Source organism: Dromiciops gliroides, chromosome 2 (genome assembly GCF_019393635.1).
Source record: "Dromiciops gliroides isolate mDroGli1 chromosome 2, mDroGli1.pri, whole genome shotgun sequence".
Lineage (NCBI taxonomy): Eukaryota > Metazoa > Chordata > Mammalia > Microbiotheria > Microbiotheriidae > Dromiciops > Dromiciops gliroides.
Window position 1 is genome coordinate 140,215,396 of NC_057862.1, and position 23,981 is coordinate 140,239,376.

At 35.6% G+C, this 23,981-nt stretch overlaps 1 protein-coding gene across 4 annotated transcripts in view; it reads right to left on the reverse strand.

Moving 5' to 3' along the window:
• Positions 1-23,981, reverse strand: part of APBA2 (amyloid beta precursor protein binding family A member 2) — a 373,381-nt gene that overhangs the window by 133,407 nt on the left and 215,993 nt on the right. For all 4 annotated transcript variants that reach the window (XM_043987875.1, XM_043987872.1, XM_043987873.1 and 1 more), the window contains exon 3: positions 10,071-11,068. In XM_043987875.1, coding sequence (XP_043843810.1) covers positions 10,071-11,030 — 960 coding nt within the window. In that variant the 5' untranslated portion in view covers positions 11,031-11,068. The remainder of the gene's footprint in view (positions 1-10,070; positions 11,069-23,981) is intronic.

A 23,981-nucleotide genomic window follows, 5' to 3' on the forward strand; every position in this document is an offset into this window, starting at 1 on the left:
GCAAAAAGGCTGATATGGTGAAATTTTTATAGATGAGAGATAACTCAGTCAACTGAGCCTCCAATTACTACAGTAAAAGTTTGCCAAGGGCAAAGAAAAATGTCAAAAGAAGAGTAGGATTTTAGTCAGCTACTCAATAAGACAGCTTCCCTACAACTTCCAGTGACTATAAGGGGAAAAGATAATGAAGACAGAAGACAGAGAATCAGCTTGGGAGTAGGGATGAGGTGGAAGGGGTGGGGAAGGGAGGGAGGGTGAATGCCCTGATAGAGAAAGTGGGAGAGTGTCACATGAAGGATTTTGATTTTTATAGTTTCCATCTGTAATTGTATAGTTTCCATCTGTAATTAAATTGAAAGTGTCAGTCTGAGAAAGAGAAAACAGGGATTTTGTACAAAATAAGGTTATTTATTATTTTGTTTTAACATAATACCTTCACTTGGGAAAAGATAAAACAATATGACAAGAACAAACTAGAAATCAGAATGATTTTTTAAAGGTGTTTGGAGGTGAGGTGAAATTTTATTAGTCCATTTGGGAAGAGGTTTCTCCTGACTACTTTTACTTGGTCTAGTCCTATGGGCTTAAAAAAAAGAAGAAAAAACCCATCCTATTCCAGAATGATTGTCACTTGATGAGCACAGCTGCAGCTGTACATGATTTTCCTAGATTGTAAAAACAGCTTGAAAGAAATTCTGGGTTTAACTAGATTTAAAAAGCAATGTCAGCAACCTAGGAATTTAAGCTAAGTAAACTTTTGAGTGACAGTCAAGGTCATCACTTGTAATATACCATAAATACCATCACAAAAATCAAATAAGGCAATTTTGCTGACTTGACAGCTCAGGCCCATATAATGAAGTTTGGTTGCTGGGGTAGATGCAGTGAGGTAGTTACAACTTCAGAACCATGCCTGACTGTACTCCATCGTTCATGCCTAAGTTTCTGGAACTAGTTAACTACCATTAAGCAAAACTGGTTCCTCAGCAATGGTTATCTATTCACCATCAAACTTAATTTTGTGAAGATCAGTAGAACCATTTCCATGTGGTGCATATACATTCCACATCATTAAGCAGATTTCCCACTAGAGTATCAATCTCCCTGCCTCAAAAGAGAAGTCTTCCATGCTGTATTTCCAATTTAGTTAATGTTTGCTTCTGACCCCAAAGGTAATATTATTGTCTGGGAAATCATAGAATTTTTTCACTGAGTAATTAATTTAATACAACCCCTTCCATTTCACATTTGGGAAAACCTATGCCCAGAGGAGTGCAATGACTCATCCAATGATACATAAATTGGCCAAGGTCAATGGCAGAGCTAGAACCAGATTTTCCAGTCTTTCCACCTTACTGTAGCACCTTCAACTCTTCTGAATGCCTAAATAAGTAGAGTCAGCAGTTAAATGGAACCAAATGTCCTAGGACTGGCATCCTTGAAAAATGAGGGTCTCAATTAACTAAAGTAATTCGCATAAGGCCAATTCTCATGAACCTATTTCTTAATGGATGTGTGCCCGATTTTTTCCTCTTATCTATGCTTCTGGTTCACCAACTTCCAGGCACTGTCCAATATTGGACATGCCAGACAAAAAAAAGTCAACTGTTTTAACCTTAGAGCAAAACTTCCAATCACAGTTAAAGTGCTAATGTCCTTCTCATTACAAAATAAAAAGCATGTACTTCACCTTAAGTGCTAATTCAGCTGTGAACATGAGCTCTTTCCCCTCAACAATCATTGATTTACTGAGAATCTCTATTTTGCTCTTGTTTTCTCACCCTACTTGGATCATGCAATCCTACTTCAAATTGTCCTTCACTAAGCAAGTATCATTTCATTTGCAAAATCAGACCTGAAAGCATCTTCAAAATGAATGGCAATAAGCAATGCTGCTTTTGATGTTGCATCCCCAGCTATTTATCACTTCATGCTTTTAGCTTCTTTTTTAAGTTGGCTAAAACATATTGATTTTTCTATTTTCTATTGTCAGAGGGCTTTTTTTTAAAAGAACCAAATTAGCCAATGTACACATTGTGCATGTGAAGTGGCAGAAATTATCAAGGAGATATATGCCTGAAAAAGAAGGTAGACAAGTAACAAAAGGAAGAAAAAGAGAGATGAACAACTCAAATATTGCACTACTATTAACAAAACATTAGAAGACCTTGAGAAAGGCCTCTAGTACATTGTGTAGATCCTCCATGGAGATTTTGTGGGAGGATCTAGATGATAATCTCACATGACGATATTTCATCATTTTGGGTTTACAATTGGTACCAGTAGGATGCTCAGTGTAATCTGGAGCAGTGTTTTTCGAGATAGTCATTCATTCAAGTTTTGAAACCAAGTGGCTTGAGTGATAAAGACAAACCATCTATAAATCCTTCCAAATTGGAAGGATGACCACTTGTATACAGTATCTTAAAGTGCTCTGAGATATCCAATAAATTTTTATTTTAATCCAGAAAGTCTTTATTTTGATTACGCAAATGACTTCAGTAATCACCATCTATCCGGTTCATGAATTATGATTTTTGTGGATGAGGCCACTTTTAAAAGAGAATATGCCTGTATAAGAGCTACTGATATTTTAATGAACCAATAGTTTACAGTCCCATTGCATCAAATGAATAATCTTGTATCATACTTTCCCTTTGAAACAATGTGGCATAATCAGGCAATTTTCATAACCTTATGGTAATATCACACTGTCACAAATATGGCCAAGAGGAGATTCTCAAAATTTGACTTTGAGGTAAATGCTAAAATACTCTAGATTCAAGCCAATATCATAGAGGTGAATATGAAAGCAGGAGAGAGCCTTAAAGGGTTATTTGATAGAGATCATTCCCTTCTGGAGAATGGACATATGATCTAAATCATCTAAGACAGGGAATTGTCTACCCTACTTGAAAAAAAATATTCAGAATTAGGATTCCAGAATATCATCTGCTAGCCAGTTTTTGTGTTAATCAAAATTATGACCAAAAAACTCTTCTTTACATCTCATCACATATTTTCTTCCTACTTAATGTTCTTTTTCACTACCAACTCTGCCTAATCTGCTGATCTCTTGGACTTTTCCTTAGTGCAATGGGAAAAGAGAAGTAAATGCAATGCACTGTCCCCACCACCCAAATGCAAGCCATTTGATAATTAAGCAGACTCCCAGGCTAAATATATTGACTTGAGTCCTGCATATCAATGATGCTCAGCATAATCTGGGGCAGTGCATTTTGGGGGCAGTCATTTATTATAGTGTTAGAACCAAGTGGCTTGAAAAATAAAGACTAGGCAGCTATAAATCCTTCCACACCCAAAGGATGACAGCTTATATATAATACATTAGCTTGCTCTGAGATACCCAATTATCTTTTTAAAATGCACAAAAGTCTTTTAAAATATATAAGTGAATGGAGACAGAAAAAAGATTCATTGATGAATGTTGTTTGTTTCCTTTTGGATTGTTTTATAAACTATAGCCTTCCAAGGTATCCAACTGACACAATGTCAATTCTTTACTTCAGACATCATACAAAAGCTTATTTGGCAATGCTCCATACATCTAGAGACTAAATATGGGCACTAGTTTCACTAAGCACAGAGTTGATTTCCCTTAGGAAGGGTAGGTGCAAGACTTATCAGCATGATCCAGGACTTGTGGTCTGAGATATATATATATATATATATATATATATATATATATATATATATATATATATATATATATATATATATATATATATATATATATATATATATATATATATATATATATATATATATGTATGTATGTGCCACACTTCAGAAAGGGACTGCAGTTGCTAAGAACACAGTCTGGCAGTCTCAGATTTTTAAATGTTTTATTCAAAAATCTTTTCTACAACATTTTCTTACTAGAGAAATACTGCTTTCTAGCTGCTACCTATGGCAAATAGTTCATTCTATCAATGTCTAAAGAATTAGCATTTAAGACTGGGTTTTGTTGCCTAGGTCTTGGTCTACAGAAGCAAAGACTCTGCCCATTCCATCAAACATTCCCATGTTCCAGTTTTAGTTTAGAGCCCTCTTTTGCTCCATTCCCAATCTAGTCCTAATTTGATTTGCCAGGTAGATCTTGATGCCTTTGCATAGAATTAAGTTAATTAAAGATTACTTTATTTTGCAATAAACAACTTTCCTAAATGAACAGCACATTCTCCTTTGCAGGTAATACTTTGTTTCATGCAGATATCACAGTCTTATAGAGAATTAATCTGTCTTTTCTATCTTTTGAAACAATAACTTCTTCATATGGGTGGGGTTTTTGGGGGGGGGGGCAATGAGGGTTAAGTGACTTGTCCAGGGTCACACAGCTAGTAAGTGTCAAGTGTCTGAGGACATATTTGAACTTAGGTCCTCCTGAATCCAGGGCTGGTGCTTTGTCCATTGCACCACCTAGCTACCACGCCCCCCATATGATTTAATAGGTTATAGGTTTTAATGCTGGGAGGGACCTCAGGTGTTATCTAATCCAACCAGAGATTCAAAGTATGACCACTCTCTAGGTTCACATCTATACATTAAGATGCTTTCAAGATGAAATTAACCACATAGCTGTACTGTTAAACCAACTTATATTTTTTCATTTTGTTCAGGGGATCTTGAAAAATGTCAGATGACCTCACTAAAATTTAGTTTCACATTAATACCTATTATAATGTAGTAATATATAGTATTAGTATCTATAGTAATTCTTGTTATGGCTGACTGGCTGTTTCACTCCAGGCCTTACAACACATAGAGAAAGTATGGTATAGATAGTAGGAGACTAGACCCAAAGTTAAAGTGTCATAGATTTGGAGCAGAAAGGGGCCTGAGTGACCATCAAGTACCATACCTTCATTTTACAACTAAGGAAACTGAGGCCCAAAGATGACTCACTCAAAGACAAATAGCTAGCAAATGATAGGGATGGAATTCTAAAACTGATCTTCTGATTACAAATCTAGTGATCTTTCCATCATATCATTCAGTATGTTAATGGAAATAATAATAAATAATTAATAATAAATTATAGCAACTCATGTCTATAGAGCATGAAGGTGGGAGAAAGAACCCTGTAAGGTAGGTAGGTAGGTCAAGTAGTATTCTGTACATTTTCCAGAAGAGGAAAACAGGGTAAGTGACTTGGGTGTGGTTCCACAGCTAAGGAGTACCAGAGTTGGTATTCAGATAGGAGCCTCTGAATTGTAAGATAAGCATTCTTTCTCATTTACTATGCTCAGTCATACTATTCTTTTTCTCTGCTGTGCAGCACACCTTAGCTTTTGTGTGCCTATCTCCCAGGTCCCTGAACACAAGCTGAATTGAAAATGAATGTGGACTTTCTGCAAGTTCTACTGCTTTTCAAGGCATTCTAACCAAGGGATTCTTTGATTTCTCAGTTTCCCTAGTACCTTCCTAACCTGCAGAGCACTCCATTTTCCCCCAATCTTTGGTTGGAATGAAGCAACAGCAGCAAAATATTAGGTCTTGTACACTTCCCCCACTCTGCTCTAAAAAGATAATTTCCTCCTGACAAGAGCTTTGCCAGAAAAGTGATTTGTTAAAACAGAGCACAATATGTTACTGGATATATGCCACCAAGCATCAATCATTACAATGCCATCTCCATTATTAAGGGGAAGATTTGAAGGCATCTGTCCAAAGACTAAATAGAGACAGCACTTTAACTTAAAGCCCAGGCATGCAGTTCAAAAGCTTTCATGCCCTTTTGTCTTGCTTTCCAGTGCTAAACATTATAATATTAATTTCCCTGCATTCCAAAGCTCCCAATGTATTCAAAACTGACATGAATGACAGGCATACTGTGGAGGTGAAGTAAACTTTTGCTCAATAAACTTTAAAGGGAACAAAAGGTGTCAAATGCAAGTATGATTTTAAATTTTAATGAACACCAAACTTTTAGTCAATATCATTTATATTCCACACATGAGATTTTACTGCATATTTTTCCAACTCATGACCTCTTCTTGAAAAAGAAAAAATAAGGTTTTGAAAAAATATGAAAGCAATTTTCTCTCATTTGTCCTCGCAATTGACCAAATAGGATACTGATTTAAATTTATCCAATAATTATATCATCTTTTCTTACTAGCCATTTATTCAGAAAGATTTTAAAAGGGATTTCTTTGTAATACATTATTAGGATACTTTGAATAAGCTTATAATTAAATAAAAATTATTTATATTAAAGCCAATCACCTCATTAGTATTTATTTTTTCCTTGTGGATTTGCATGCTTTTTTAAAACAGCATTTTAATATCAAAGTTTTCAACACATTATCTATAGCTGAATTTTAATGAAATAATTAACTATGTGATAATTAAGTAGTCATTTTCTTGCTGATGACTTCAAAAGTATAAATCTCTTATGTCACTTCTGATGTTATTAGTATAAAGAACTTTAATTAAAACTATTAATAAAGAAAAGAACAAGTGTAAAGATATTTATTTGCTAGTATTACCTAAATACAAGTTTGGTTGATGATATAGTAAAGAGTTCTTCAAGTTCTTATAACTATAAATCACAATACAGTTTAAAAGGTACCACTGAATGGTAGAAAGAGCATTGAGCTTTAAGTCAAAAGGCTTAATCCTAAATCTTGAATATTATACTTAATTGTTCTATGGTTTAAAACAAGTCACTTGGGGGCAGCTAGGTGGTACAGTGGATAAAGCACTGGCCCTGGATTCAGGAGGACCCGAGTTCAAATCCAGCCTCAGACACTTGACACTTACTAGCTGTGTGACCCTGGGCAAGTCACTTAACCCTCATTGCCCTGCAAAAATAAATAAACAAAGTAAGTTACGTGATTGCTCCAAGCTAATTTTTCCTAATTAGCAAAATAGGAGATGAAAAATTTCTGACATACCTTATTATTTTGTTGTGCACCTTAAAATATCACCTGAATATGCTATTTATTGAGTTTCTACTACATTGTCAAACTATGTTAAGTGGTCCAGGGTTAAAGACAAAAAGGATATGATCTATGCCCTCGAGAATACTCTAACCAAGTTGAGGAAGCAATATTTAACACAAAAAAATTATATGAACATAAGTCCAAGGTTGTACAGTACTGATTAAAGTTCTAAGAAGGGCAAGATCACTGCAGGCTAGAATAGTTAAAGGAAGTTCCATTAAAATGCATGAGCATTGAAGTGGTCTTGAAGGATGAGTAGAAATTGGAGAGGAAGAAGAATGAAGCCTACTCCAAGAAGGGTGTAGCATATATTTAAAAAAAAAAAAAAAGCATGGGACTAATGTGACCTAATGTATAAAGGGTAGGAAGGGAGACTAAACAGAGCAAAGGATATATTTGGAGAATAGTAGGAAATAAAAAGTTTGAATATATTGTTATAGCATAGGTTAAATTAAATAATAGCAACACATAGAGGGAGCTGAGAACTGTATAGAATAAAATGTTGATTGTGTAGTAAAAACAGTAAGTGCAAAAGAAGAGCAAAAAATAAAAGAGAGCTATGAATTTGCACAGGTTCTGTCAGCAAACACTTCCTAGAGGTCAGATTTAGAACTTGACCTTGAAAGATGGAGAGATACAATTAAGCAGAGAAGAGGACAAATGACATTTCATGTTCAAGGGGGGTTGGGTGCAGCATAAGCAAAGGAATAGAGATGGGAGTGAAGATGACTTATGGGGCATAATAAGGAATGTAATCTAAGTAGAGTGAAGGATATATGTTGAGAAATGATGGAAATAAGTTTGATTAGGAAAAGTAGGATGACATTAAGGAGAAACCTGAAAACTAGGCAGCAGTGCATGACAGTGCATACAATAAAGATCCACTGTAGCTTCTTGAGCAGGAAAGTGTTATATTACTTATGACAGGTTTTAGGGAAATTAATATGCTAGCATAGTCCATCATGAGTTGAAAGGGGTGAGAGAAAGATCAATTAAGAGGAAGTTGCTGTAACCAAGAAATAAGGTAATTAGGGCTTTTAAAATCGTCATGGTTCTTTGGTAGTAGTGGAGAGGGAAAAAATCAGAAAGGCAATACAAAAGAGGAATAGAATTTGGTGACTGGTCATTGTGTATGAAGAAAAAAAGGAGGAAAGAGCCCATATAATTTTAAATATTTAAGTTGGAGAGAGTGGAAGGGTGATAGTGCTAATAAAATTGGGCATTATGAAAATGAAACATGATTTGCCAGGATGATAATGAGTTTGGTTTTAGAAATGTTGAGAGGATTGTCTTAAAAGTAGTTAGAAAAATCAAGCTGATGATTGAAATGAGAGTTGGAGCTAGATTTTTAAAAAAATGCTGGTCTAGAATTCACTGATATCAATATTGGCCAAATGATTTTAGTATAAGGGAAAGAGATCAGATACTTTAATTATTAGTCAAGTAACGCATGTATAACTTATATTGAATTTCTTGAGTTCTTATGGGAGGGTGGGGGGAGGGAGGAAGAGAATTTGGAACAAAAAGTTTTTAAAAATTGATGTTAAAATTTGTTTTTACATGTAACTTGGGGAAAAAATAAAATTCTAAATATTCTAGGAAAAAAGAATAAAAAATTCTTAGTCAAGTAGATGTAATCAATATCAGCTAATCTTTGATAGTATCTTGACTTAAAGAGAGGAGGCATTCATTTCATGGAGATCAAGTGAATTTTCTATAGACTATTAGTATAAGGTTCTTATTAAAAACTTTTATAAATTATTCATAAAGTCAAAAGAAAGGGAATAGTTGATGAGAGGAATGGAGCAGCAAGAAGGTATGCAAATAATTTAATTGAAATATAGTCAGAGGCCCAAAGTAAATAGTTTTCACAAATGGATACAAAAAATTACTTTCCATAAAGAGATCTGAGATCATCATTTGAGTATAGCTGAATCATTTCAAAACAGAATCAAATCAAACATTCATGGTAAATTTTAAATTTTGAGTTGGCTTTCACCAGCTGCCCAATAGGTTGCTGGGCTACATAATAATTTGAATATTCAGGAAGACCAGTCATAAGCTTTGTCTCAACCATGACAAAATGAAATGATCAATTTGGATGATTCATTGATACAAACAATTATTTCGATGGTAAAAATCACTCAAATTACTTAACAAAATTGACCTACCAATTCAGCCAAAATGACAGAATCAGTAGTCTTGTATATATACTTCTGTAATTAGAAAAATAAAGATGCCACTTTTAAAAAAGACAAAGAACTGCAACCTTCCTATACATTTACTACAGTACTATTCATTCTATTAGCACAGGTAACTGAGAGACTATTTAATATGAAAGCTTTGTTCTGAATCCTGTAATTCATTTGTGATTTCTGGCAATTCTGGACATACTCATAGTAAAATACTACAGTTGTTATCTTACCTCCTCAGCAATATTTTATGGTTTTTAATATCCCTCTCTTTTCCTTATCACAGGAGAAAAGCTTAATTTCTCTGATGATGATCATATTAGAGACCTATCTCCTTTCTGGGACTATACTGACTATATCATTCAGAAAAATCAACTCTCAGACCCACTGAGTCTTGCTATGAAACCATGGCTCCCCTGAGTTTTAAGTAAAGGGCACTGACCAGCTGTAAATGAAGCCCTCGTAACTAATAAGAGCTAAGTGAGCTTTTGGAGAAACCTATATTCCAGCAGAGAAATGGTGGGACAAATTGGAAGAGCATCAATCTTGAAGTAATTTGTCCTGTTACCTATAAACATAACTTCTGAAATGCTCCCATAATAAAATAGAGCTTGAAAATCAGCACCTCAAAGAGGAACTCTCATGATTTGTTAATTAATCTGATGGAAAGGCTTATACCGAATTTGTCCCTAACCACTCTATTTAAGAATTTGCTAAATATAAAACTATAATTATACAACAACCAAAATATAGCTTTAGCCTCAATCCCATGTATCCCAAGGGAGATAATTTAATATTTTTTTCTTCTGAAGAAAAAAAACTTCAAGGGATTATGTAAAACATGACACAGATAATATTTTGTAGAACTCTTCCACCCCATTCCCTTCCCTAAAGAAAAACACAAACGTACCTGTTCTTGGGGCCATTTCTGTCTCTCTTCTGGTGTTCTGGCCTTGGTTTTAAAGCCCCTCTGTGCATCTCCAGCATGTTTTGAAGTAGGGGGAAGATTTAGTGACTTGGGCCTTCCTTCATGCCTGCTGGCACTGTGATCCACCTCTTCTTGTGAACATGTTTCTTTATAGTCATTTGGCACATTCTCCATTCCAACATGTTCTGGGCTCATTTCCCCTGTACTGTTGATACTGCTCATACTCATACTCATCTTGATCTCTGCTACAATCTGGTCAATGTCCTCTTCCTGCTCTTCCAGGTCAGCATCCTCTTTTCTTAAGTGATAAGGGGATGTCCCACCTGAGTTTCCATTGGCTTCTGCTGGATAATAGTCCTGGTAACTTTCTTCACTTGGACAATATTGTACACTTCCCTCTTGGTCTTGGATCTCCAAAGAAGATACCTCATCTTCCAGAATCTGAACATGGCTATCTGGGTATTCTTGTCTGTCTTCTGCATCATTTTCATCATGGTGCTGAATTTTAGATTCAGTCCATTCTTCAACAGCTTCCTGGCATTCATCGGTTTCAACATTATGCTCATCATGGGGAATATACTCTTCCCCATTGCAGTCCATTCCTTCCAGGTAACTGTCATCTTCAGGACAGTATCTAATGTAATATGTGATTCCTTCCTCTTCTTCTGGAAGACCTTCATCATAGTCTTCCTCTTCTGAGGTATTATTCACATAGTCAGAGCTGGAGTCTCCATCCCCACTGTTATCATTACACTCATGTTCCACTGGGGTGGGGCTTCCCTGCCTGATGGTGGCCAGTTCTACATCTTTTGCAGCATATTCTTCAAGTGACAGGTCTGTTTCCTCACCCTTGGGCTCTTTATTGTGAGAGGAAGTTGGGCAAGACCTCACTCTATGATCCAACATGTTGCTTGTGGTGATCTGATGTTTCCTATTGGCCATAGCTGACTTCTTACACAGCAATCATTTCGAAGTAATCACTATAAAGAAGAATTTTTAGAAAGAAGATATGCTCAGAAAAAAAGTTTGGTAGGGATAATAAAATAAAATAAGGTTGAAAATAAGCAACATTATTTCAGGAAAGGTTTTATTATTACTATTTTAAAGCAACTACTCAATTTGGCTTAAATATTCCTATCAAAAATCCTACCATACATAATTATTACCTCAGAATGAAAAGGATCACAGAATAAGGAATGATTTTAAAAAGCATAGTGTCTGCCACATAGTGCATGCTTAATAAATGCTTGTTGCCTTTGCTTGAAAAAAAATTAGGAATTTTGGTTCCATAAGACATAAGCAGAGTTATATAAATAATTAACTATATCCCCTTCCCATAGTACAACTAATCTTAGTTCTTTCTGAGACTCTCCCATCTCTGGTCTCCATGCCTTTGGCCTTGCCATCCCCCATGCTTGTAATGTGCTCCATCTTACCTCCATACCATTTCCTTCAAGACTTAGCTCAGACACCAACTTCTATACACCTTTCTTGATCTCTCCAACTGCTAGTACCTTTCCTTGTTAAGTATCTTATATTTATGTTGTATTTGTAGGTACCCTCTCCCCTTAAAGATGATAAACAATGAGAGAAGGGGCTGGCTCCATTTCTGTATTCACATTCCTTGTATCTAATGCAGTGCTTTACACATTTAAAAATACTTCTTAATTGACTGATATAAACTCATACAGATCAAAATATATTCATCTATTTATATCACTCCATCCCTCTCTGATCTCCCATAGTTTTTATTCCTCATGTTATTCATTTATTATTCTTATAATGTTTTATATTAGTTAATGAATAATGATGACAGCATCTTTTTACATAATTGTTTTCTCCCCTCCCCCATTAAATCATAAATTCTCATGTTTTAAAATTCTTTAAAGTTCCTTGTACAGATTAGTCACTTATTAAATAACTAATCATTGGTATATTTATATAACTTTTCTATGGATTGTCAGAGTTGTATTATCATCAACATTCCCAAAAGAATAATGAAGGAAATATTTGATTTGTTTCATTTCTATATGTGTGTGTGTGTTTACTTATTTAACTATGCTCTTCTAGTGCACAAGTGATTCTCAGAGTAAATTTGACATCTTCAGAAGCTACATTCTCTCTTACGGTAGCAACCAACTCTAAAATACTGTTGTTTACTAATTTCCTTGTGATTACTTGACCTGACCAGAATGCCTTGTATACAGTAAGCCTTCAGAAGTAGGGCAATATGGGGCAGCTAGGTGGCACAGTGGATAGAGCACTGGCCCTGGATTCAGGAGAACCTGAGTTCAAATCTGGCCTTAGACACTTGACACTTCCTAGCTGTGTGACCCTGGGCAAGTTATTTAACCCTCATTTCCCTGCAAAAACAAAAACAAAAACACAAAAGAAGTAGGGCAATAGACTAAAGGGAAAGAATGTTAGATTTAGAATCTGAAGTCAATGTTAGTGCGGAAGAAGATCTCCACTGAAATTTTCTTGTTTCTGTAAATGTCCTAGGCCTTGTGCTATTTTTATCAATGATATAGATGAAGGAATAGATGGCAGCTCTGTCACATTTACAGATAATACATAGCTGGGAGAGATAACTAACACTTTGGATGACAGAGTCAGAATTCAAAATGATTTCATATTGTTAACTAGTTGACTCGCCTGAAAAAGATTAAGTCCACTAAGAACAAATGTAAAATTCTACACTTGGGTTCAAATAATCAACTTCAAACATATAATATGGGGATATGTGGATAGAAAACAATGAAAAATATCTGAAGGTTTTAGCAGACTGCAAGTTTGATATCGCAAAGCAATATGGAAACCAAGATAGGCATGCTAACCTAGGTGGCATCAAGAAAACACAGAATCCATAATGAAATAGGTGATAGTCTCAATCAATTATGCTTCAGCTGAATTGATGCAAATCATACCTTGGGTACTGTGTTCACTTCTAGAAAGGATATTAATTAACTAGAAAGGGGCCAGAGACTATGTTATTCAAGAATATGTTGAAGGAACTATGTAAAGAGTCAATTTCTGATGGAAAAGGGAACTAATAGTATTTGCTGTGCTTCCTTACAGAGGTAAGAACTAATAGAATTAGTGTAAATTGTCAAGAGCCAAATTTAGGATTCCCAATAATTAGCGATATCCAAAAAATGAAACTGGCTACTTAGAAAGAGTTGATTTGCCCTTACTCTAGGTATTCAAGTAAAGGCTAGATCACCATTTCTCAAGAATATTATAAAGGCAATTCTACAAATTCAACAAGATGACCTAAGAGAGTTTATGGTTTGTGACATGAGTTCAAATTCTTGCTCTGGTACTTGTTAGCTATGTAACCTTGGAAAAATAACTTTCTGGAACTCAGTCTTCTAATATGTAAAATTAAGGATTTGGACTAAATGATCTCCCCAGTCCCTTATAGTTCTAGGTCCTGTGAGTATATCATAAGGTATTATAATAAAGTCATACATTGTCAATGAAACCTTCATGGCCTGAAAGTTAAAACAGCTTCTATTGCAGCAGCATTCCTAGAAGAGATTCTCAACTAAATTACATCCTGTGGCCCCTGAGAGTTCTCCTAAATGTACCAGTTATCTTAACTCTCAAAGTCCTTAATAGAAGCTACACACATCACGAGGAGAGTTTACTAGAAAAAAATAGATGTTCTGAGTACACTAAAAACAACAGAAAACTAAAGTATGCAAACTGAAATTACCCACCCTATTTACAGAATATGAACAAAAACATTTGTGGTCCCAAAGTTTAATAATTGCAATCCCTGTCTCTGTGCACCAGAATCTTTGAAGCTTCACTGTAACATTTACAACTTGAATTCCTCCCCCATATATATTTCTATATATATGGAGAATGGGGGAGGGGGGAGAAAGACAGGAAGAGAGAGACATGTATATGTATGTCTGTGTATAAACACACAGATATATGTTTCATATATATATGTATTTATGTGTATATATATATAAATATGCCTATATATGCCATTGAGAGAAATTATTTTTCTATTATGTTAATGACCAATTATTAGATTAGTATTAAGGTTTTTTCTCTTTATTTTCTCATTCAGGGATCAGCCCCTGTAAATCAGTCACTCGGTCAGTCTCTGAAGGACATGGCTGATAGATGAGATTGCCCAAATTCTCCAGGAACATGCTCTTGGATCTTGGGTAAGACTCCACCCAACTAGAAGATCTTCTGTGGAAACACAATCTAATCTAGGTGAATTCCAGTCCTGAAAGATTAATCTATGCCCTTGCTGCTACCTGCTCCCTGCCATTGTGGTTTAGGGTAACCTAGCTCATGAAGGAGAAAACCAACCAGAATAGTCTGAGTAGGGATGGATTCTTTTGTCCAGATTGCTGGAGGTGGCTGAGTCTCATGATAGAGCAGAGTTCTCAGGAGAAGGAGCTAAAGGCTATTCAGCTTCTCATTTGAAAGTTCACTCCCTCATTAGTTATTAACCAGCTTTATTTTCCCCTTTCAGGGGCACCCCCTTTTCCAAAGATATTTAAATATTCAGTGATCTCCATGGTTGTGTCTTTTGTTACCAAGAGAAACCACTGACTATTAATTTATTGATTATCAGCTAGCCTAATTAACAAACTGATTATTAATTACCCAGAAACTCTGTCTCATGGACTTTTCATTTATCTCACCATAGACAACAGAATTTTCTGGAATCTAAAATATACATTTTTAAAGTAGTATTAAAAAGAGACCATCACTTCTTCCTGTGTGTTACATTATAGGCAACTATGCACTTTGCCAATCCCTCTAATACTGTCTCAACTAAAAGGACTCAATTTTTTTTTAAATAAGGGACAATTTGTTTATCATTAGTCATCAAGAACATGTTTCTCAGTGCTTTAGGAATCTGTCTCAAGAGCATCAAAAAAAATGGATCCAATAATAGTATTAAAATGTTACCTCAAGTCTGTTGAATTCCATGGTTAATATAATGCCTGTTTTACAACACTTAATATTATTATTCAAGATTACAAACTTAATTACAGATGACATAGCCTCTATTCAAGATCTAAAAAGATCCTTGACAGCAGGAACATTGTTTATACATTTTTTTTAATCACCTCAGTGCCCAACATATAATAGACATTCAATAATTACTTGTGAATGAAAGAAACTCTTGACTTTCATTCACATGGGCAACTAATTGCTCCAGTAGATAGAGCTCTGAGCCTGGATTAAAGAGAAGTATTCTAATCCTGCCTCAGATACTCGCTAGCTGTTACCCCAGTCAAGTAAATTAACCTCTGTCTGCTTCAGTTTCTTCATCTGTAAAGGGAATAATAATAGTATAACTCCCATGGTTGTCACAAGGATAAAATGAGATAGCTTTTTAAACCTTAAGGTGCTAGATAAATGCTAGCTATCATTATTATTATTATTTTAATTTTGATGTTATTTATAGGTGAAAAGTGTATTTTATATGTCTGTATTTGTGTGTGTGTATTAACCCTTTTTAATCAATGAAGGAAAAGGGGCTAAAAATGTACCTTACCATGATATGGAAAAGGCAAACTTATGAAAGACACACATAATTTCAATTAGTCAATAAAAATTTGTTAAGCTCCTACTTATGTGTGAGGTGCTGTGTTAAGTGCCAGGAATACAAGAAAGTCCCTACTTTCAAGGGGTTCACAGGCTAATGGGGGAAATAACATGCAAATGACCAAGTATATAAACTACAGGATATTTTACAGGATAAACTACTTTACAGAATAAACCAGGAATACTCAAAAGAGGAAAGGCAGTAGCACTAAAAAGGGATACGGAAAGGGGCAGCAAGTGGCGCAGTGGATAGAGCACCAGCCCTGGATTCAGGAGGACCTGAGTTAAAATCCAGCCTCAGACACTTGACACTTACTAGCTGTGTGACCCTGGGCAAGTCACTTAACCCCAATTGCCTCACCAAAAAAAAAAAAAAGAAAGAAAGAAAGAAAGAAAAAGGGATAGGGAAAGACTTTCTTAGGTTAGATTTTTAGCTGGGCCTTGAAGGAAGCCAAGAGAAACCAGGAGGTGAAGATCAGGAAGAAGAACAATCCAGGCATAGCAGACAGCCATTGAAAATGCCAGGTATCTAGATATGGCAGTATCTTATGAGGAGTAAGGATGGGAATGCAGGATGTTAATAAAAACACTGTAAAAATGGAGGGGGAAATGTCAAAAAGAGGATTTTGTATTTGACACTGTAGGAGTTAGGAACACAGTGGAGTTTATTGAATGGAAGGTAGCACAAAGGATTGCTACTAGTACTTATTCATGGTTTTCAGGAAATTTTGTTCAATTCACATATTCAGACAAACAGAAGCTGAGAAAACAGCTCTGAAAATTAAAAATTATAAGAGATGAACTCTCCTAACAAACAAGAAAATAAAGAAAGGGATCATCTCTAATAATCTCTATTTGTCTTACTTTTTATCTAAATAATTTGTTCATTCATTAACTATTAATTATTATTTTGTTCATTCAGGAACATAAAATGAAACTTAAAACTAAAAAGAATAAAGTTAAAGGGGAACAAGATTATGGAGAGGTGGGTTTGCTACTTAATTGAGAGAAACGAAGGGAAGAATTAGACAACTAAATTAAAAAGAAGTAAAAGGAATTAATATCTTAAGCAAAACTCCAAAATAAAGGAAAAGGAAGACAAATGTAGGGGATGGAGAAATGACTTCAAAGAAAGGGGAAGAAAGCTGGTGGGAATAGGATTGTTTTAAAATAGATTAAGCAAAAAATTACCTAAGAGGCAAAGTACATTCTTTACAAAGGAAGAATGGAAAATCCCAATTCAGAAAAAAATACTAAAGACAAATTGAGGAAAATATAAACAATTCATAAATTTAAATATGAATTGATTAAGCAATCTAATAAAAACAAAAAAGTTACAGATTAAAGAAGACAAAACCCCATTATCTGTTGCTTATAAGAAGCACACCTAAAAACAAAGACATATACATAATAAAAAATAAAGGGCTGAAATAAAATTTACTACATAGCAGATAAATCCAGAAAAGCAGCAACTTCAGACAAAACAAATGTTGACAATTTATAAGGAGATAAATGAGGAAACTATATTATAGTGAAAGGAAATTAAATTTATATGCTCCAAATGCTCTCAAATCTAAATTCTTAAGGAAAAATTAAAAGAATTACAAGAAGGGGGCAGCTAGGTGGCACAGTAGATGAAGTACAGGTCCTGGATTCAGGAGGACCTGAGTTCAAGTCCAGCCTCAGACACTTGACACTTACTAGCTGTGTGACCCTGGGCAAGTCACTTAATCTCCATTGCCCCACACAAAAAAAGAGAATTACAAGAAAACATAAACAAAAATATAATAATGACAAGAACTTTTAATGTCCTTTTATACCTTTGGGACAAGTCTAACAAAAGGATAAACAAAAGGGAAAATATAGAATTGAGCAAATTTCTGGAGGAACTAGAGCTTAAAAGACTTATATCATCTTCTAAATAGAAGAAATCTCTTCTTTAAGATTCAGATTCTCTAAGAAGCCTAGGAAAAAATGGGCTTCCTATTTATCTCCCATTCTATAACTTCCCTCCCATTAATATTATAGGTATCTTATTATGTATGTAGTTGTTTCAAGGTGAGACAACTCATTGAGTTGTTTCATTGAGGATAGGAATTATGTTTTCTCTATTTTTCTATCCCTAGCCATTAATTTGGTATTTTACAGATAAGAAAAGCTTAAGAAATGTCTGTTAATTGACTATCTGTTAATTCCAAATCTTGATTCCAATATCACCAGTCCAAACTGTTGCTTCAGTCTAAAAACAACAGGGTTGACTATAAAGGGAATTGGAAATAAATGAGAAAACATACTACCCATGTTAAAAACAAAACAAAACAAAACCCACCAGTGTTTTATCACACCTTAAATATTCTGTGTAATTCTGGTTATTATTTCCATAGAAATACATCCTAAAATTATAAGTCATTCCACTGTAGCAGAAGTACAAAAACATCAGACATGGCACAATTTGCCTCTTTCTCTATACTGGTTGAGATTTTTGGCCTTTTTATTTTTCATTTTACCCTAAGGATGACTATGTACGTATCAACGTTTTAATCCCACTGGGGTACTTGGGAACACTGTCACAAAAGAAGGGACTTTCATATATTATGATAAGTGGCCAACAAAAGTCTCTGTTAGATCAGGTAAGATAAGGATAGAAATAAGTGCAATTCAAGTAAGGAATATTAAAACAAGTAATACTTTTCCTTCTGGAAAGGTAAAGTCTGAGATAAGATATGGTCTAAATCTATAAAAAAAACTTATGAGACAGATACTTTGAAGCTAGAATTGCAAAATTAAGGAGCAATCCTTATATGCATGCATAAAACAATACAAAAAGGCAAGAAATGCTTTATATAGTCAACAATCATCTTGGAGAACTCTTTACACTTACATGTTGAAAATGCTACTGTGACCAGATAATTCTCACAGAGCTGTCAAGTTTTTGCAAAAGTTCACTGTCAGACTTAACTATGCTGTAATTGAAAACTAGATAAGTACACTGTTCAGCCCAGTAATACCTGCCAAAGCTCACACTCCAATAGCATAAACTAAGAACCCAAGGTCCCCCTCCATACCATGACAAGACAGTGGAGTAGAATTTTTGTAGATATGGTAATAGGCTAAAAAGATAAATATTCTAGAATATTCTGTCACACCTTTGATATTAAAAAAAACAACTAAATGTTTGAAAGGTTATACCTTTATCTTTCTGAACATATTATCATAAATACCAGTATACTCTTTCAATGAAACATCCTTTAATACCACTATCAGAAGAAGACCTAAAGTTAGTATGCTGGATCATGTGTTTGATCTACTCTGGCACTTTTTATCCACTAAATTGGATTCTCAAGTGGGTCCTTACCTTCCTTCAGTGATCCAACAAAGTTTTTTATTAGCCATTTTTCATAACACATGAAAGTTCTTCCTTTTATGGCAGTATTCCCAGGAACCCCCGAGTAGTTATAGTACTGATTTATCTATCCATGGGGATTCCTAAGGTATAATGAAAAAAAATAAGACTGAAAATTTCAACCAATATGGATAGGAGGGGAATTTGTACAGTGACTAGCATTGAGTATGTGATGTTTATATTTCTTCCAAGCCAAATGACTTTTATCTGTTTTCCAAGAGTAGGCTGTCTTTCCAAGAGAAAGTAAAGGGTATTGAAGGATGCCTCTTTATACTCTAAGTTAGGAGAATAAAGTATTCTTAAAGGAATCAGAAATGAGGCTTCAGTGAGAAGAAAAGGAGATCTGAAGTAAAAGAGGGAAGACTTGACACTTATTGAGATGTGGGGAGTGCAAAAGTATTATACTTGTATCCCCAGTGCCTAGCTCATTATTGGTACTTAATGAATACTAGGAGAAAGGAAAAGGATATTTATAAAATTAGGGATTTAAAAAATATTTTGGGATCTTCCTGAAGAGAAAGATGCTAAATGTTCTGAGAAGAAAAGTGCTGGATATTCCCCAAATAGGCATGTAGTAGAGACGCAGAAACTATCATATGAAAAAACATCAAGTAAGAGTCAAAGGGAGAAAGGAAGACCAATAGTAGTTGGTGATTCTCCATTCCGGGGGAACTGAGTTTGTTTGTTGAGCTGATAACAATAGAAAGATAGGTACATTTTCTTCTTCATAGTATGTATTCAAAACAATAGCCTCCACAAAAGTTATCTTGATAAATGTCAACTACTCACTTCTGGTGATGAAAGTAGGCAAAATAACAACTGCCAGAAAGAATCTTTACAAAGTATTATTGATGAGTATAAAATTTGGGGCAAAGAACTAAAGACCACAGGGACATAGGTTATTTTGTTCACTGTTGCCCATGGAATGCAAGGATACAGAAGAAAAAAATAAATTTGGGAAGTAAACAATTGTCTAAGTAGGTGGTACCAGTGACCAGAATTTGGAATCTTAGATTATGGCTCACAATATAAAGTTTACAGATTATTGGCAAAGGAGTATACCTAATGGAAACAAGAATGCATTTGTCAGATGTCTTGAAAATTTCATCAAAAAAGACTTCAAACTAAAAAAGATAAGAAAAGTAGGAGTATGCATATTTCCCAATAGAAAGTAGCTAAAAGTTGAAAGTACCAAATAGAATAGCAACAAAGAAGGAATAATAATAGAAATTGAGAAACAAAAAGCTTACAGGAGCCAAAATCCAAGAAAGGAGCCATCAGTAAAATGCTGAGCCCCAAATATCTTTACAGAAAAGTTAAGGCAACAGTAAAAGGTACCAGAGGTCCTGACAGAAGAAAGCAAATTCAACTTTATGAGTAGCACTGAAACGTGATGGAATGGAATGCATGATGGTGCTATGTCTCTGGGCAGGGTTGTTGTTTTTTTTTGTTTGTTTGTTTGTTTTTGGTGAGGCAATTGGGGTTGTGACTTGCCCAGGGTCACACAGCTAGTAAGTGTCAAATGTCTGAGGCCTTATTTGAACTCAGGTACTCCTGACTCCAGGGCCGGTGTTGTTTTTAATAGGAACTGATTTCATCAGTATAGGGAATGAGGAACTTCCTTCACCAATGTAGATTGGTCATTTCTCTGCAGCTTATAGTCTTACAGGTTGTTTGGCACACTAATCAATCAACTAGTATTCATTAAGCACCTACAATGAGGTAAGCACTGAGGATACAAATACAATAAATGAAACCATCTCTATTTGCAAGGAACATTCTTTATAGCATAGGAGACAAGAAGGTCATCATAAGTATATATACAATAAATATGAAGAGAATAAATACAAATAATTATGAAATATTAAACTTCGAGGTAGTCTGGGAGGGAGAACACTAGCAATTGGGAGGATCCAGAAAGGCCTCACAAAGAAGGTGGGGCTTGAGCTGTATCTTAAGGAAAAGATGAATTCTTTGAAGCAAAGGTTAAGAAGTAATGCATGGCAAGCATGGGGGAAGTCCAGTAAAAGCACAGAGATAGGAGATGAAGTACTATGTAAAGAACATAGAGATCAGTTTGGCTGTCTACATGTAGCATGGTAGGAGAAATAATAGACAATGAGGCTGGAATATAGGCTGGGAAAAGGTTATGAAGAATTTTTAAAGATGAGCAAAGTTTATATTTTATCTTTGAAGAGATTGGTAGCCATGAGAGATACTGAGTAGGGGAGTGCCATCGTCAGCATGTAGAGTAAACTGAAATAAGGAGAGACTTGAGGCACAGACACCAAAGAGGAGGCTATTGCAGTAATCTAATCAAAAGAGGAAAAGGGCCTGAACTAAAGTGGTAGCTGTGTGAGTAGAGAGAATAAATGAAAGATCTTGTTCAGAATCACACATTTAGCATATATCAGAGGCAGCATGTGAACCTAGGTCTTCCTGACTCTGAGACCAACTTTGTGTTCACTATACCACACTGACTCTGAATAGATATACCTACTTCAAAAGAAACAGAACAGGACAGAGGAGAGAAAACCTAGATATAGTCTTACATGTCCCCTAGAGGATCTCTCCTTCTTTATACCTAATTCCCCATTGCTCTATCATAATTCCTTCCCCTTCAAGGTAACACTTAATGTTTATTTTAACATTAGTTCACCCACAGTAAAACTTTCCCCCTGGGAAGAGGAAAGGAGGCTCTACAGTGATTCTTCCTCCTAAAAATGGCCCTCGGCCAAACAGCCCCCTGCAGACAAGCCATGATTGAAACAACATCATTCTCATCAAGACTATCTTGTTGCAGCATTAGCTAGGAAAAGAACTGCGACTCAGTGACTTAAAAGAAGAAAAAGTGGGATTAAAAAGGAGGCCAAAACAGCTATTACACCTGGAAACTGTTCTTTAGAATATGTCTCTCTCAAAAAAAAAAAAAAAGAAATATGTCTCTCTCAATGAATTCACCTCTCTTCCCTCAAATCCCCACCCCCTTCCTTTCTTACTTCCTCCACAAGAGCAGTGCCATTCAAAATGACAAGTAAAAATTTGTCTTGGAAAAAAATAAACTGAAAATAATTTATTAGTGAAAACTTGAAAATAGCCATCTTCCAGATGCCCTCAGCCAAGGATCTAGCTTGGGATCTAATCCCAGTTCTTGTGGAAGGTGGAGTAAGAGTTTCAGTTGACCTCAGATGTCTATTATCTCAGAAGCTCATCTGAAACCTTATATTCTCCTAGTGTGGATACTCCAGATTGTGAGCGGGATCTCCCCTACTTAGGATTTCTACTGCCAGGTCTCAAAAACTCACCAACCAAGGGGAAGCTGGGTGGCACAGTGGATAAAGCACCAGCCCTGGATTCAGGAGTACTTGAGTTCAAATCTGGTCTCAGTCACTTGACACATTACTAGCTGTGTGACCCTGGGCAAGTCACTTAATCCTCATTGCCTCTCAAAAAAAAAAACAAAAACAAAAACAAAAACCTCACCAACCACAGACACTTGAGGAGTCATGAAAATTAAACACTTTATTTAACAAAGACAGTGGCTAGGTGTGAGGTTGGCAATCCCTGCTACCTGGAAAGCTGAGGCTGAAGCTGAGGACGGTGTATTCCTCTTGACCCAAGTGTCTTAAGTAGTATTGAGCTAACCTGAATGGGTGTCACACCTCTCTAGCATCATTATGAGGAGGGGACAGGGAAGGAGGGCTACTAGGTTGCCTAAAGAGGGGAAAACTGGTACAGGTGAGAAAAAGAGCAAGTCAATTCTCCCTTGCTGATCATTAGTGGAATGGAGTCCATGAGTAGCCCCTGTAATTTCAGCCTAGGTGAGATAGAGAATGTACAGGAGTAATTAGAAGAAAATAAGAGGGACAGACAGGAGTTTGAATATGGAAGCAGAAATGACTATAGAGACTACCAGTCTGGCCCTTCCTTATCTAGTAGGAGCTTATCAGGGTCATTTATTTCCACTGGAAAGAAAAACCATGACAGAATTTGAATAGTATTTAGAAGTATGACCTTTATCCCTTCCCCCCCTCCCCCCGCCCCAACTCTTACAAATGTTCAGTACCCACTGCTGAGTCTGGGGATAAAGACTCACAGCATATTCCCTTTCCCCCTTTTACTCAGAAAAGTAGATCAACCACCAACCCTTTTCTTTAATTGACCAAACTCATTTTTGTTAGTGTGATTCTCATGGCAATCCATCTAGAATTCACAGTCTTAGATAGTTAGTTGATGCTCAGGGAGGTCGAATTACTTGACCATGGTTATACAGGTAAAGCAGAACCTGAACCCAGCTTCTGACTATAATTCCAGTTACAAATCTAGCTTCAGACACTGACAATTCCAGTAGTCTATCCATACTGCCTCTCTTTACAGAGCATATGGTAGATCAAAATCAGTATGTGCTTATCTTCAAATAGAATCCCCTCTTATTTCTAGGATGAATTCATCAAACACATATTGTCCCTGGTCATCTTTTCTCATTGCTCCCTCTCAAAGCCCATCCATTCTGATTTCTCTTTTCTTTTCTTTCTTCCTTTCTTTTTCTTTTGAAGACAATTGGTGTTAAATGACTTGCCCAAGGTCACACAGCTAGTACATGTCTATGGCCAAATTTGAACTCAGCTCCACCTGACTTCAGGGCCAGTGATCTACTGTGGCAACTAGCTGTCCCTTCCCACTCTGATTTCTATATGCTAATGACTCTAACAGCAATATATCTCCAGTTCCAACTTCTCAAAAGTTCTTCATGTTTCACGCTCCCAACTCAATTATTTGTCTTCCTGTGATTTTTAAATCAATGTATCTTAAAAATCAAACTAATCATCTCCCTTACCCTTCAAACTGCCTCCCTTGGCTTGGAAACCTTAGGATTATCTTTTACTGCTCTCATTTGACCCACA